Genomic DNA, 17254 nt, shown 5'->3' on the forward strand with positions numbered 1-17254 from the left:
AAGTCAAAAAACTCAACTAAACTATAGACTTTAAAATTCTATATGAACATAAAATTGCAAGATTAATTTTTTAGACTTTCAAAAGCTGAAAATAATTAACAAATTATTCAGACAACCACTAATAAAAAAATGCATTAAGAAATCTCTACACGGGGTGCCAGGGTAGTTCAGTGGTAGAATTCTCGCCTGCCATGTGGGAGACCTGGGTTCGATTCCTGACCCATGCACTTTCCAAACAATCAAACAAATAAACAAATGAAAAACCAAACAAAAATTCAACAAAAGGTGCTGCAATAATGGGATACTCACATGGAAAAAGAATGAAATGTGACCCCAGCCATACAGCATACATAGGAAAAAAAAAAAAGGAAATCTCTACATACAAACATCACAGCCTAGACTTAAATAAGGACTGTGGGAGGTTTGCTTCACTGTGTTTCTTTCTGTCCCTTTAAAACTTGTTTGGGAACATGATTGTAAATAACTCATAACTTTTCCTAGTCATAAATGCTTTTGGAACACAAAATATTAGAGCTCATTCTGAAAGTAAAAATATTGGTATTATAATTCATTAAATATAGGATTCAACCATTTTTTTCACCCTAGAAAAGGTTCTTTATCTAATTTTGGCAAATAAAAAGAACAGTTACTTCAATGGAAATTGATATTTAGTCCAACTAATTAAACCAAGAACTACTCTGAGTAGATATTTTTATATTACTTAAAAAAAGAAAAAAAAATAATCACTAAATTTCAAACTAATTTTGTACCCCTGCTTCAAATTATTGATTCAAGCTGTAATTAACAAGCGGTTTTATTTAAAACCAAGAATTAAACCAAATGGTTTTAAGCACTGCACCCAATATATTTGTGTCACTGTTTTGTATGCCATAGTTTCTTATTGTGATAAACACAGTGAGGTTGTTTTGCATATATGGCTCTCATCTTTTTTTTCATATACATGACAGAGGATATTTCCATATCTAATACACTATCATGGGTATAACATGGTTCAGTGGTTCAAAAAACCACTGAAAATTAGTTCAGTAAGAGCGTACAATAAATGTGCTACTCTGAGGGTTATGTGCAATTTCCAGTATCCTGCCTATCAACTCAATCCTTTTTCCATATAAGAAAACAGATGGAATACAAGTGAGAATATTATATCATTGCATTGACTCTAATTTATTAATAAAGAAAAAGCAAACCAGTCTCAAACTTTAGTACTTTATTGCCAATAACTAATTGTTTGCCACACACCTCACAATTGATTAAACAAAAAACAAGCATTTTTCTAATACTTCATTGCAGAATCACTACCCTAACTAATTAAAATCCAAACCAAAGTTAACTAACACACTAATGTGGACTTGGCTAACAGCAAGATAACATTTAATAAGCCTAATCTTATCGATGAGAGGGACATAAAATTCACTTTCAGATTGCTACTATATTTCTTCATTACAATAACTTCTATACTATAAGGGACCTAAGACATTTCCAATCTATTTTTGGCTCACCCCTACAAAGAAAAAAAAATTTTTTTTTGGTAATACTTAATACTTAAAGGCAAGAAAAGACTTTAGAAAGTCTTATCATTGCAACTAGAAAAAAATGTAGGAATCACCTCCTAAAGTTTTCTTCCTCTTATTCATAACAACTATTCAACCCCAGTTATGATATTATACTTTTAGCCAAAGGTGAGTTAAGTAGCAGCCCCTTTAGTGGTTTTAAATTGCACCCAATATATATGAAGGAATGTGTCTCTCTAGAGATCACCACCATTTAATTTTAGACAAAAATCTATGTGATCAATAGTAACTTATAAATACATAACCAGGTATACCTAACTATAGAAATATCTAGCAGGTGAAGATCCAAGCTTTTAAAACAGATATGATATTAGTAACTACAAATCAGGCACAATTTCCATTAACTAAAAGATTCCTCACTTTTTATAATGATTTAATCCATGAGTTCATAAATAGAAAATATCTATGCATTCAAATTCCAAAAAAATTTCAAAATATCAGTTTAGTCACATATTTTATGGAGTATAAGCACGGAATGAAGAACGTCTACATTTCTGCTATAAATTAAATGCTTAGAAATGTTATTTACCAATTCTGTAACTTCCATTAGACTTCCATTTTTCACTAACAATTCAGAAAATTTATGCCTATAGGCTCTTTACACATTATGTCTGTTAAATTTTCACTCAAAACATAAGTTACTGAGCATTCCTGGTGATAAAAGAGAACCTTCTTATTGGGATCAGGTGGTTAGCTGAGGCATCTTCTGGTACTTCGCTGAAGGGTTAAAGTTTTTTCCTATGAAACACACGCACACATAGATATACACACACCTTGATAGCTTACGTTATCTATCCATGATATTTAACACAAGAATTTCAAACATAAATTGTTGGATGCTAAAATCATGACGAATCTTGGCTCAATTACTCAATCAACCTATTTGAGAAGCTTTTGTTGCCACTTCCGAAATCCGATTGTATCAATGACAAGATGACTTACCGGTCCAAAAGAGTTACTGTCAAAACTGTGTCCATGATGATCACCTTCAACCCAGATGTGACCACGTGGGACTTTGATATACCGGTTTTTGTGTCCCTTGGTCCTAGAAACAAGCAGCACAATAAATGAGACAAGAACAGAAAGGAGATTCAATAGAGAAGTATACAAACTCAGGAAGAGCAAAAACACTGTCGTAGAGATGCCACAGGTTATTACAGGTTGCACTGGTTGAAAACTGTTACGGACTCCAAAAAAGCCATGTTTTTCTTACTCATTCTTGTGCAGGCAGACGTATTACTGGGTGGCACCTTTTGATTAGGTTGTTTAAATGGACATGTGACTCACCCACCCAAGTCAAGGTGGGTCTTAGTAGTCTTTACTGGAGTCCTTTATGAGAGAATATAAGGCAGAGACATTTTGGAGAGAGTTCAAAGACAGAAAGGCCTGGGAGAAACATGACCCACAGCAGCTCAGAGAGAAAGCCACTGGAACAGAAGCTGAGAGCAACCTCATAAAGTCCCTTTGTAAAGCCTATTCATTTTTGGTATATTGCATTCTGGCAGCTTTAGCAAACCAGAACACAGGTTAACCATGAATCCATTCGATAACTTCTTAACTTTTAAGTAATATGTGATAAGGACCCTGAAAATCTATCCACAATATATTTTTTTCTTTTCCTATTTCTGCAGGTGGGAATTTTGTGCTTAGATAAAATGTACTAGCGCCAAAGATAATGATTTAATATTTAATTAAGTACACAACATTCTAAATTTGTGCTTAAGGAATTTAACAAGCCCTAAAAATACAGATTTATTAGTTTTCTTGCACTTGCTTTTACATCAATATTCAACTTTTCCAATTTACTTGTCATTTTTAGTTAAATAAACTTTACAAACCAACTGACAGCACTTTTCAAAAACTCTTAATACTCTAAAATTCAGCATATATGAGAAAGAAAAAGAAAGAAAATGGTCTGGATGATCTCATTTGGTATAAACTGTCAATGATAGTTGAAAAGTTTTGATGAGCCCTAGTTGATTTTAATAAATTATTCTTGAAAATGATAAACTTTTCTTGCTTAACAATTTGGAAGACTATTTAAAGACCCATGATGAAATACATTTAGTGACATATTCTATAACCCTAATGCTGGCAAGGAGATGGAGGAAGGGAAGGATCTCTTACACACTGTTGATGGAAATATAAAATGATATAACTATTTTTGTCTTTTTTGGTCTGGTTTTGGAAAATTAAGGCACTAAAATATTCATGACTTTTGTCCTATTATTTTGCTAAGAGAAATTCATTCTAAAGAAAGAATAAAAAATATGGACAAAGACTTAGAACAGCAAAGGCCTAGAGAAGCATCTCCAAGCTGTAGCCTAAATGAATGAATGAATGAATATCATTCCCAAAGTCATGGAGTTAATCCCAGAAACTGAGCTTGACACAGTGTTCTTTGAGATATTGTCCCTATAAGACCATTTTTTTTTTGTTAGTTAGCAGGTTGTATATTTGCAGAAGAACACATAAAAAGAGGAAAACTACACTTAAACTGCTACTAATCGACATTGAAAAGTATTCACTAACTAGGATGGATTTCAATTTTCAAGATAATTTCAGTGTTGTATTATGTTGCTTTAGATCAGTAGATCATTCATGCAGGGAAGCAATGTTGTGGCCATTTTAAGCCCAGAGTAAGTTGATGACGGCTGTTTGTTTTTAATTAAAAGCCTGGGAACAAGGCTTTGAGCTTTTTAAGGAAAAGCAGAAACAAGTTGAATGCATCTTAGTATCATATCTGTGTAATGTACGTGTTCTTCAATTAAAATCAGTCAATTAATTCTTGACATCACTGCTCCTTTTATCATAAGATTGCTTCCAAGAACTAATTCTCACATTGTGTTAATGACAGAAAGAAGATCCTTGTACTTATTTCTTGGCATTTTCCAAATAGGTCCAAACACATGTTCATCACCTTTTTTTTTTTGCATGAGCAGGTTCCGGGAAATGAACCCAGGTCTCTGGCATGGCAGGCAAGAACTCTGCCACTGAACTACTGTTGCCCGCCCACACATGTTCATTTTATTAAGCTGAGTATTTTGGATAAAAACATAAAAAAGAAGACTATTACCCATTTGTCTCTTCAAATAATATTTAAGCAGTATTATAAAATAAAACCAGGATAAAAATCATTTCTGCAATGAAATGGTTGTTTTAAGTCAGGCATATTCTTCAAGAAACCAGTAGAATGATATAAAATCCAGACTGAATTTCAATGTCATATAACCAAGGAGTCAAGATACTTGTGATAGAAAATGACAGTATCATAAAATTACCAGTGACAGCTGCACATTTCTTTGGATCAGCCACCTTATCCAAAAAATAAAAATATACTCTTCTTCTCTTCGCTTTATAGCCCTTTACAATGTTTTATTTTTCTTTACTGCAGGCATTAACACTTGACATACACTTATTTGTTTGTCTATCTCCCTGTCTCACTAGAATGTAAATTTTACAGAAACAGGTAAGTTGCCCTCTTTGTTGATTAGAAAGCATCCAGTCTAGAAGAATGCATTTCACAAAGTGCTGAGCAAATACATGCTAAATGAATGAATGAATGAATGAATGAATAAAGACAAAAAAACACTGCCGCAGAGCCAGAATAATATAGAAGAAAATGCACAGAAAGTTGTAGTAAACAAAACTGGTTTTAAGATCTTGATACTATTACTTCCAAGTAATCTTGTGCAACTTATTTGGAGTTTCTTCCTACCTCTATCTGCCCATTTTTAAAAATGGCATGAAACAGACATACCCTCATTGGGTTGAAGTAAAAACTAGTAAGAATATAATAAAGAGGCTGCTTTAGAGCATAGTCTCTGGAGTCAGACTGTCTTGGCATTTTATATATGTAACATTTGCAAGCTTACCTATCTTGAGCAAGCTGATGAAACTGTGTCAGTTTCCTCATTTATATTATTGAGAAAATAATAGTACCTAACTCAAAAAGTTGTTTTAAGGGTAAAAGTGGCACATATGAAACACTTGGATTATCTTGTTATAGTTTCGATTTTTAAGTAAAGATACCCAATATACTCTGCTTCATAATAAAAACTTAAGTATTTAGTTAATATTGCTATAGTCTTTCTTTGTCTACTGTTTTCTTTCTTTCATTTTCTAATTCAGAATGTTTTCAGCCTCTGCTATCCATTAACATCAGTCTCTTAAAAAATCACCTGAACTATGCTTCAATAATTTGCTCCACCCTCAGTTGTGCTTATGCTGTCACTACAGACCATTTCTAATCTTACAATGAATCCTTCTTTCTTTTATGCTTATGCCCTTCTGGGACGTTCTACAATTTACATGTGCAAACACAATCTATCTATTTGTGTTTTCATCTACTAGTCTCTGCACATTTGAGTGTTGCTATTCTAATAGAGGGTGGTTGCCCTAGATTCTAGATAGGTGTGAAATAATTCTTTGACCTATTTAACCCTGGCACAATTCATGCCGTGTACATTGTCCACATTCTGTTCCTCAGGTTTCAATCTGTTTAAATAACAATTCAAAGTAGCTTTAAAATTTTTAAAGGTAAAATATAGGGCTGGCGGGCCACGATGGCTCAGCAGGCAAGGACGCTTGCCTGCCATGCCAGAGGACCCGGGTTCGATTCCTGGTGCCTGCCCATGTAAAAAAAAAAAAAAAAAAAAAAAAAAAAATATATATATATATATATATGGCTGGCTTCTTATAAGACTGCCAGAGAAATATAATACTTCTAATAGAAATTCTCTAGGGAAGGAATTTTAAATAGTTTTGTGCTCCTGAATTCACATAAAAGAAAGACAAGATAATCTTTTAGGTGATTTAACAGTTAAGTGAGGTGTCGGCCTACAAGGTTGTATGTATCTATGGCTTGCAAATAATTTCGGTTTTGACAGTCAAAAATGAATTCTGTATGGTATTCCAACGACCTGTCTACAAAAAAAGGGTATTTTTTAGTACTAGCTTTACCAAGAAAAGTTGCCTAGGTCTTATAAATGGAATGAAGAATGATTGTATCCAATTTGATTCGACCTTGAAAACAATGTTTTATAAATCTCTGAATCTTTTGGGTGTAATGAGTTGAATACGAAAGTATTGTGAGTAGCAGGCAGAGTTCTCACCTGCCATGCATGAGACCCAGGTTTGATTCCGGTGCCTGCCCATGCAAAAAAAAAAAAGATGTTGTGAGTGTAATCCTTGAAAACATAAGAATGGAATAAATTCGTGTTTAAAGTATTTCTCAATCACACATACACACACACTTAACTTAGGTAATTAGTATTAATAATTCATTATTAATCAAATGTATTCTTATTTTTTATTTTTCAATCATTCTATTTATTTTTATTTCTGTCCAAAATAGTGGCTTCCCTGAGGATGCTTACTGCTCCATGGATCCTAGAGCCTTGGGCTTTCATAGTTATGAAGGGAATGGGGGTCAAGGTTTTAGGGCACAGAGAGATCATTGGCAGTGGGAACCATGTCTATTATATCAAAATTGAAGTTTGTATTAGAAAATGCAAACTAGTTAAAAAGGAATAATATCCTAGTTAAAAAGATAGGCATCTGATGAGACTCAAATTTAGCTCTTAGAATTAAAACATATAACTAAATATTGGGTTAAAAAAACAGATTGATATCAGCTAAAAAAAAAGTAATGTACTGGAAAATTTATCTGAAGAAAATATTTAAAGAATTCAACAGAGGTAAAGAAATGGATAATACGAAAGATGTAAAAGAGACATGGAGAACATTACTAGAAAATGTCACTAAGTTGGATCAGAGTCTCAAAGGAAAAGAATAAAAAGAAACAAGAAAGAGACAATATGTAAAGAGATAGTGGTTGAGAATTTTCCAGAATTGAAACAGGAAAGAACTCCCAATTTCTGGTTTCAAAGTGAAATATATGCAAGATAAATAGAAAGAAATACTCTTTGGTAGTGTAATTGCAGAATACTGGAGACCAAAAAACAAACAAGGAAAGAAAAGAAAGAAAAGCAGCCAAAGGTAAAATCCTTCAAAGGGAAAATAAATTGACAGCAGAATTCCTTCACTGAAGTACAATTTACATGGAATACAATCCAGCAATTTCAAAATCCAATGAGTTGAAATTTTATAGTCATGTAATCACTGTCTCCATCAAGATATAAAACATTTTAATCACCCAAAGTCTCCTTATGCCCCCTTTACAGGCAACCCTGGCTCCCTCGCACCCCCAATCCAAATCCTTGGCCCTAGAGAATTACTACTGTTTTTTCTGGTGAACAGTATACCATTATATGTGAATTTGACTAGAACTGCATTCAATGTACTTGGGGAGAACTGACATTTTAACAAAATTTAGTGTTCCAATTAATGAACATAGTGTATGTCTCCATTTTGAAATGTCTTTAGTTTCTCTCAGTTCTATGTTCTGTAGTTCACAGCATAAAAGTCTTACACATAATTTTTAAATTATTTTCTAAGTATTTAATATTTTTTATTTGATGGTATTTTATATAACATTGCTATATAAATTAAAATAAATGCTATTTTAAAAGATTTTTTTAAATTTTAAATTCCAATTTTTCGTAGGTACTATATAAGAATTGATTTTTGTATACTGGACTTGCACCCTACAACCTTGCTAAACTCAAGTATTAGTTCTAGTTGATTTTTTGCAGACATTTTCTGTAAACACAACATATTTATGCAAATTAAGAGTTTTACTTCTTTCTTTCCAAACTATATGTTTTCCCCCAGTATTACAATGGCTGGGGCATCCAAAACATTTGAATAGAAGACCAGAGAGTGGATATCTTTGCCTTATTCCTGATATTAAGAGCAAAGCATTCAGTGTTTCAACATTAAGTATGTACATATGTTTTCCCCCTATGTTCATCATCAGATGAGGAAGTTCTTTGCATTCACAGTTTTGCGGAGAGTCTTTATTATGCATGGGTATTAAGATGATCACGTGGTTTCTCCTTTAAACTCAACACAGTGAATGCATTGGCTTATTTTTGAGTGTTAAAATAACATATCCTTAGTATAAACCCAATTTGGTCAGGATGAATTTTCTTTACTATTATTTTGTTAAGGATGCTTGCATTTATGCTCATGAAGGATACTGGTTTGTAGGTTTCTCTTTTTTTGTACTGTCTTTGTCTGGTTTGGCCTCATAAAATGATTTGGGAGGTATTCCCTCATATTCTATGTCTTGGAAGAGTTTGTGAAAAATTGGTATTGTTTCCTTATTAGTGTTTCTTCGTTAGTAATACAGTTCACCAGTGAAGCAATCTAGACTTGGAATTTTTTTGAGTGAATATTTTTTTCATGTTCTGAATTTATTTTATTTAATAGATATAGTGCTATTTAGATAATCTATACATCTTTAGAGGACTTTGGCAGTTTCTGTCCTCCAAGGAATTGATTCATTTCATTGAAACTCTTAAATTGATATATAAGATGTTCTTTTTAAAAAAAAAATTTTTATTGAGAAATCTTCACACACATATTTTCTATGCATGGTAGCACAATCAATGGCTCACAATATCATCACATAGTTGTGTATTCATCATGATTATTTTTTTAGAACATTTGCATCACTCCAGAAAAAAAAACAAACTCATATATATCATATACTTTATCCCTCCCTCTCATTGACCACTAGTGTTTCCATCTGCCCAATTTATTTTAGCCTTTGTCTTCCCTATTATTTATTTATTTACTTACATCCACATTTTTTTGCTCATCTGTCCATACCCTGGACATAAGAAGTATCAAGCACAAGGTTCTCACAATCACATTGTCACACTACAAACATTATATCCTTATACAACCATCTTCAAGAATCTAGGCTACTGGAACACAGCTCCCCAGTTTCAGGTACTTCCCTCTAGCCATGCCAATACACCATAAACTAAAAATGAATATCTATATAATGCATAAAAGAATAGCCTCCAGACTCTCTTTGAAACTTAGCCACTGAAACTTTATTTTGTCTCATTTCTCTTCCCTCTTTTGGTCAAGAAGGCTTTATCAATCACTTCATGCCAGGTCCCAGCTTATCCTAGGATTTCTGTCCCACTTTGCCAGGGACATTTATACCCCTGGGAGTCATGTCCCATGTAAGAGGAAAGACAGTGAATTCACATGCTGAGTTGGCTTAGAGAGAGAGAGAGAGAGAGAGAGAGAGGCCACATGTGAGCAACAAAAGAGGTTCTCTGGGCAGGTAACTCTTAGGCTTAATTTTAAGTAGGCTTAGCCTATCCTTTGCAGGAATAAGTTGCATAGGGACAAACCCCATGATTGAGGGCTTGGCCTATTGATTTGGTTGTCCCCACTGCTTGTGAGAGTCTTAGAAATTCTTCAAATGGAGAAGCTGAATATTTCCTCCTTTCTCCCCATTCCTCCAAGGGGACTTTGTGAATACTTCTTTATTCACTGCCCAAATCACTTTAGGATTTATCAGGGCATCATACTAACCTGTACAAACCAACAAAATCTCACTCCCTATTCAAGATTCCATGTACTTACGGTGTTCAACTAAACTGACCTTAAAAGTTAAATTAGGGAATGTACTACCCAAAATATAAATTTTGCACCAAATAAACATCTCCCCCTTTAGTCTCATCCAGAAGGTGAGGTTTTAAAATATGGACGATATCATCCTTTACTCAGACTTCTAGTATACCTTAGTCCTATCCAGATCAGCTTCATTCAATATAAGGTGTTCTTTAAAATATTTCCTTATTATCCTTTTTTTTTTATTTGATGCTGCATGGCAGGGTCAATTTCATTCTTTTTCCATTTGGGTATCCCGTTATTGCAGCTCCATTTGTTGAAGTCTTTTCTTTGTTTGTTTTGTTGGTTTGTTTGTTTGGGAAGTGCATGGGCTGGGAATCGAACCTGGGTTTCCAATATGGCAGGTGAGAATTCTACCACTGAACTATCCTTGTACCCTCCATATTATCCTTATTTAATAGCAGAATATATAAGAATATCCTTGCTTTCATTGCCAATAAGAGTAATTTTTTCTTCTCTTTTTTTTCTTGTTTATTATGGCTTAAGCTTTATCAATTGTTTTGATCTTTTCAAAAAACATTGTATTTTTTGCTTGTTCATTTTCTAATTTATTGTTCTCCACTGTTATCACTATTATTTTCTTCCTTTTGCTTACTTTGGTTGAAATTGCTGTTCCAGAGAATTTACATTTCAATTAATATGATTTTCAACTGTAGAAGTCCCAATGGGGGTCTTTTTCACATCTTTCCTTTCTTCATTCATGTTGATGTTTTCCTTTACATCCTTGAAAATATTCATAATATTCATAATAGCCATTTTAAATTTTCAACCACTAATTCTATTATCTTTATTCTTTTTTTGGTCTGTTTCAATTGACTGAATTTTCTTTGAGTTATAGGTCATATTTTTTTACTTCTTGGCATGGATGCAGATATTGTGAAATTCATGCTGTTGAAAGTCAAATTTTGTTGTATTTGTTTAAATAGTATTGGACTTTGTTCTAGCATACATTAAATTACTTAGGATAAAGGTGATCTTTTTTTGAGACTTGTTTTAAGTTCTCTATTTTTTGAGACTTGCTTTATCTTTTTTTTTTTTTTTTTTTTTAGGAAGAGTCTAGCACAGCATTTAGTCTAGGATTAATTTACCATCATAACCAGGTGATAACCTAATGAGGAGTCTACTCAGTAGCATATGTTCTATTTTATAAGATCTCTTCACTATAGCTGGTGGAAACTTGAACAATCTAGAGTCCTGTAGATTCCTATAGCTTTCCAGTTTTTATTTCCCTAGTTCCATAAAATTTTATCCTATACATACATAGATCAATAATAAAGCAAGATTTGAAGGAACTGTTCTGCAGATACCTTGACTTCCTATTCTGTTTAGCTCTCTCCTCTTGTACACGGCCCCACAAATTTTGATCAGTCTCTACTAACCCAATCTTTGGGTTCTCAACTCTGATCAATAATAGATTTTGTTTGAGTTTCCTCTCCCTCTGCTGTAGTCTAGAAGCCTGACAGAAAGCTGCCATAGAGTTTACCTGATTTGTTTTCCTTCTCTTAGGGATCACAGTCATGTGCTGCCTGCCCATACCCAATGCCTGAAAATAGCTGTTACATATATTTTGATTGTTTTTTTTTTAGTTGCTAATTGTAGGAAGACAATTCACAAAGCACTTTCGTATATGATAGAGATGGAAGTTGTCCCTAAGATTCTTAATAATTGATCTGTGGTAAAGCCTGTACACTGACATTTTTTTTAATGTTTCCCAGGTGATTCTAATGTGCAATTAGGGGGTAGACTAACTGTTCTAAAAACTGTATTTCAGAAAAAAGGATAATGCTTCCAAAAAAGTTCTGAGCTGTAAAAGAAATACTAAGCATGGTTAACAGGCATGAAAACAAAAAATAATAATGTTTAATTTGGATACAAAAAGATGGAATTATGCCAGTTATACTAATAACATGTAAGAAAAGAGGGGAATGATTAGAGTTAAAACTTTCTAAAGTCTTTAAATTATTGCAGTGAAAGGTAAAAATGATTACCTTTAGACTTTGTTCTTAGTGCATTTACAATTTTTAAGACTAACCATTAAATGAAAGACATACAGCCTGCAACCACCAAAACAGTAGGTAGAAAATAAAACTACAAAAACTAAAGATCAATTAATTCAAAAGAATTCAGCAAAGGACAAAAAATAGTAAAAGCAGGATCAATAAAAAACACAAACTATGATAATACTTAAATACATCAATAATCATAAAAAAATAATGGACTAGTCTAGCTAATTACAGGAAAAAGATTGTACAATTGGGAAAAGATTTTAACTATATGATGTGTATGAGAAAGACACATAAAACAAAACAGAGAAATTGAAGATTAAATAATAGTGATAAGACAAATCAGGAAAATAATCACTATATTAATATCACATACAATTAAATCAAATCTCTGAAATGAGGCTGAAGTATCTATAAAGATGTGATCATGAAAGGTCTTGGGTGCTTATTTTATGCCACAGAAGGATTTTAAGCAGGGAATAAGCTTAAAACTCTAATGACTAAATTAATTTTGATTCTCAAAATTCGTAGAATCAGTACTAAAAATTCATTAGAATCTCTTCGTTATCACAAAATGGCAAGCTTTTTTTGCTGTTCAGTATACCCACTACCCAAGGCTAAATGTCTGCAATTGTTATGTTTGCTTAGTAGTTAAATGCTGAAGTATGGATATTCAAGCTTCTTTTCGTATAGCTGTATTGAATTAGAAATGAAGTTTATATATTAATAGGTGAATTTAAGCAAATTGGTTGATAATATTTCTAGAAAGTTGAATCACCTATAGTAACAAATGATTATATTTCTTAGAATCACAGTTGTTCCCAGTTCCATTACTTCTAGTTTCTGTTAGTTTCCTTTCTAATAATCTGTGAGTCTTCACTTAACTCCTCTGGGGCACAACTCTGGGTTCTGTCTTGCTTCGCATTTTATGAGAAGGTATATGGTGATGTCTGCTGGGCTCTGCATCTCCAAACATACATGTCCAAGTGTCTCTTCTCCCTGTCAGCATTCCAAGCATCTTCTAATGTTTGTGTCTCTGTTGGCTCTGAAGCAACCATTCTCCAAGCTTCTGAATCTGAAGTACTGCCAAAATGTTTCCTCTTTTAAAGGACTCTGGCAAAAAATACTAGTCAAGATTCACCTTGAATGGGCATAGTCACATCTCCATCTAATCAAAAGTCACACTTACAATTGGGTGTGTCACATTGCCATGGAAACATCCTAAAGTTTCACCCCACAAAACTGAATCAGTATTAAAAGAAACATGGCTGCCCCTAAAATTGGATCAGGAAAACAACATGGCTTTTCTGGGGTACATAACACCTTCAAACTATCATACCTTAACTTCAATAATCTGCACAATGTTCCTATACCTCTCTGAATCTCTACCTTTATGAAACTCTTGTCACAAATTACATGTCTATACATTATGAGTGCAATAATAACAAGTTTATCATTATGTTTTCTGCAATTGCCATTTTTTCCCATACAATAATTTTTATTTAGTTTTGTTTCTAATATTATTTCTTTTTAAAAAATATTTTTATTGAACTATCTTCATGTGCCATACAGTCCATCCAAAGAATACAATCAGTGGTTCACAATAGCATCACATACTCCTGTGAAGTATACATTTTTAAAACATCTATAGTTGTCTATAAACTTACTGCCATTATAAGTAAGAATTTAAGAAAGAGACCTACATTTACCAAGCATCAGACTTCATCCATACAAGATTAGGACAAGTTTATAACACATACTCACATAATGCTAATCAACCAGCAATAAGTTGTGAAGTTTAAGCTGTTTTTCTGTATATTCTGATTATTATATGAGGATTGGGTTGTGAACTCTGTTAGAATAGGCACTCTCCTTTTTTTCTTGGTATAAATAAACATTTACTAAATGACTACTTTTTAGACAGGTCAGAGGTTGAGGAGTGGTGGGGGTGAGGGCATACTATAAAAAGGCATATTATAAAAGAATAAGATCCTGTCCCTTCTCTCAAGACTATAACTGAGAAACTACAAGCACATCCATGATCCAAAACACACACAATGAGGCCCCCTTGAAGGACTGGGGAAAATTGTGGAAATATTAAACTTTCCCACCTGGGGAATTTCAGATATTCTCACAAGCACCGGAATGACAAATTTAATAGGCTGAGCCCTCAATCTTGGAGCTTGCTGTTACGAAACTTCTTCTTACAAAGGAGAAGCTAACCCTATATATAATTATGCCCAAGTGTCGTTCCCATAGAACTACTTTTGTTGTTCAGATGTGGCCTATCTCTCTCTAAGCTAACTGGGCAGGTAAACTCACTGCCTTCCCCCTATGTTGGAAATAACTTCCAGGGGTGTAAATCTCCCTAGCAATGTGGGATGTGACTCCCAGGGATGAGCCTGGCCCTGGTATTGTGTGATTGAGAAAGACTTCTTGACCAAAAGGGGGAAGAGAAATGAAACAAAATAAAGTTCAGTGAGAGATTTCAAATAGAGTTGAGAGGCCATCTGGAGAATTCTCATGCATTATATAGATGCCCCTTAACAGTTTTTTTTTAAAATATGGAACACTTCATGAATTTGCATGTCATCCTTGCAAAGGGGCCATGCTAATCTTCTCTGTATCGTTCCAATTTTAGTATATGTGCTGCCGAAGCGAGCACCCCTTTATAGTTTTTAGTGGAGTAGAATAACTAGAAGGAAATACCTGAACTTGGTGAACTATATTCCAGTAGCCTTGATTCCTGAAGACAACTGTCTAACTATATAGCTTTTACAGTGTGACTGTGTGATTGTGAAAACCTGTGGCTGACATTTAACCAGGATATGGACAAGTGAGTAAAAAGCAAAATGACAATAAATAAATAAATAAATAATAGGGAGGGATAAGGGGTATGGGATGTTTTGGGTGTTTTTTTCATTTTTATTTTTACTTTTATTCTTATATGTATTTTTTTGGAGTAATGAAAATGTTCAGAAATTGATAATGGTTATAAATGACAACTATATGATGATACTGTGAACCACTGATTGTACACTTTGGGTGATTATAGGGTATGTGGATATACTTCAATAAAAGTGCATTAAAAAAGATGTAAGAAATGAAAGCTTTAGGTGAACTTTATGGGTAATGTAAAGCCACTTGGCATGCAGGAATTGTTTCAATCCCTGTATCTCCTTTGAAATGTTAATTTGTTCCTTTGACTGGGCCATGTCTTCGTTTTTCCTACAATGATTTGTAATTTTTTGCTGGTGTCTAGCATCTGATTTCCTTGATTAGTTCATTCTGGAGGTTGTTTTCACTCTTTTACCTAGGCTCTGTTCTTTGGTATTCAGTTCAACTTTTTCTAGACCTCTAGCATAGCTTCTGTTTATCTCAGAATTTTTCAGCTCTTGTTTTTCTGGTTCCTGCCCTGCCTATATGGAACCTTTTTTTTTTTGAGGACAGACTTCCCAGATGTGATTGCCAATCAGATTTTCTCTGATCAGACAGCTCCAAGTCTCAGGAAGAGGGTGAAATCAGTATCAAGTTTCCCTGGGGTAAAAGCGAGTAGGTTGTCAGAATTTCCTATGATGCCTCTTAACAAAAAAAGAAAAAAGAAACACGCATACATACCATACACCTTACCTCTCCCTCTTATTGACCACTAGTATTTACATCTACCCAATTTATTTTACCCTTTGTCCCTCCTATTATTTATTTATTTATCCATATTTTTAAATACATCTTTCCATACCCTGGATAAAAGGAGCATCAAATACAAGGTTTTCACAATCAAATAGTCACACTGTAAACATTTTATCTTTATACAATTGTCTTCAAGGATCAAGGCTACTAGAACACAGCTCAACTGTTTCAGGTACTTCCCTCCAGCCATTAGAATCACCATAAACTAAAAAGGGATATCTATATAATGCATAAGAATAATCTCCAGGATCACCTCTTGGCTATGTTTGAAATCTCTCAGTCATTGAAACATTATTTTGTCTCATTTCTCTCTGTCCCCTTTTGGCCAAAAAAATTTTCTCAATTCCCTGATGCCAGGTCCTGGCTCATCATAAGATTTCTGTCCCATGTTACCAGGGAAATTTACACCCCCGGGAGTCATGTTCCACATAAGAGGGAAGGCAGGGAGTTCACCTGCCGAGTTGGCTTAGAGACAGAGGTCACATCTAGCAACAAAAGAGGTTCTCTGTGGGTGACTCTTAGGCCTAATTTTAAGTAGGCTTAGCCTATCCTTTGCAGAAATAAGTTTCATAGGAAAGAATTCCAAGATTGAGGGCTCAGCCTATTGATTTGGTTGTTTCCACTGCTTCTGGAGTATCAGAAATACTCCAAATACTCCAGAAATACTGCAAGCTGAATATTTTCTTCTTTTTCCCCATTCCCTAAAGGGGACTTCACAAATACTTCTTTATTCACTGCCTGAATTACTCTGGAATATATCGGGACATCGCACGAATGTAGACAAACCAACAAAATCTCACTTTCTATTCAAGATTCCATGTACTTACAGTGTTCAACTAAACTGGCCATACAAGTTAAATTAGGAAATGGACTATCCAAAACATAAATTTTGCACCAAATAGGCATCTCTCCCTTTAGTCCCACACAGAAGTTGAAGTTTTAAAATATGAACGGTATCATCCTTTACCCTGTATTCTGATATACCTTAGTCCTCTATCTAGATCAGCTTCATTCATATCTCTACTTGAAGTATAAGCACAGTTCCTGCACAAGGTATTGCTGATTTTCACAGCTTCAGAGCTCTAAGTCTGAGTCTCAGGTGTCACATAAATTTTCTAGGAACAACCATGCTATATATAAACAGTTCAGTATCTCAGAATTTAGAATTAACAGCTACACCTCCTGAATATATGTGACTTATTTAAGAACTTGCAGATGGGACTTTTTAATTAGGTTATTTCAATTGAGATGTGGCCCACGTCATTCAGGGTTTGCCTTAATTCTTGTACCGAAATGAAGAGACGCTCATAAGGAAAAGTCCAGACAGTTCAAAGAAAAGCCCAGAGAAGCTAAGAGAAGACCCACAGAAGCTCAGAGAAGAAGCCACTGGAACCAAAAGCAGGAAGCAAT

At 34.0% G+C, this 17254-nt stretch overlaps 1 protein-coding gene and 1 non-coding gene across 16 annotated transcripts in view; both read right to left on the reverse strand.

Annotated features, from left to right (window-relative positions):
- The window catches only part of IMMP2L (inner mitochondrial membrane peptidase subunit 2), a 980891-nt gene that overhangs the window by 223632 nt on the left and 740005 nt on the right, over nucleotides 1-17254 (reverse strand). For 11 of the 15 annotated variants that reach the window (XM_077168209.1, XM_077168231.1, XM_077168171.1 and 8 more), the window contains 2 exons: nucleotides 6707-6741; nucleotides 2535-2637 (listed from right to left, as the gene is read on the reverse strand). In XM_077168209.1, coding sequence (XP_077024324.1) covers nucleotides 2535-2637; nucleotides 6707-6741 — 138 coding nt within the window. The remainder of the gene's footprint in view (nucleotides 1-2534; nucleotides 2638-6706; nucleotides 6742-17254) is intronic. The other 4 variants (XM_077168260.1, XM_077168492.1, XM_077168631.1 and 1 more) reach the window with 1 other exon arrangement.
- LOC143652552 (U6 spliceosomal RNA) lies at nucleotides 14713-14819 on the reverse strand. The gene has a single exon (XR_013160753.1). It is a non-coding gene; the product is annotated as a U6 spliceosomal RNA (small nuclear RNA).

Source organism: Tamandua tetradactyla, chromosome 1, assembly GCF_023851605.1.
Source record: "Tamandua tetradactyla isolate mTamTet1 chromosome 1, mTamTet1.pri, whole genome shotgun sequence".
In the NCBI taxonomy this organism is placed as follows: Eukaryota; Metazoa; Chordata; class Mammalia; order Pilosa; family Myrmecophagidae; genus Tamandua; species Tamandua tetradactyla.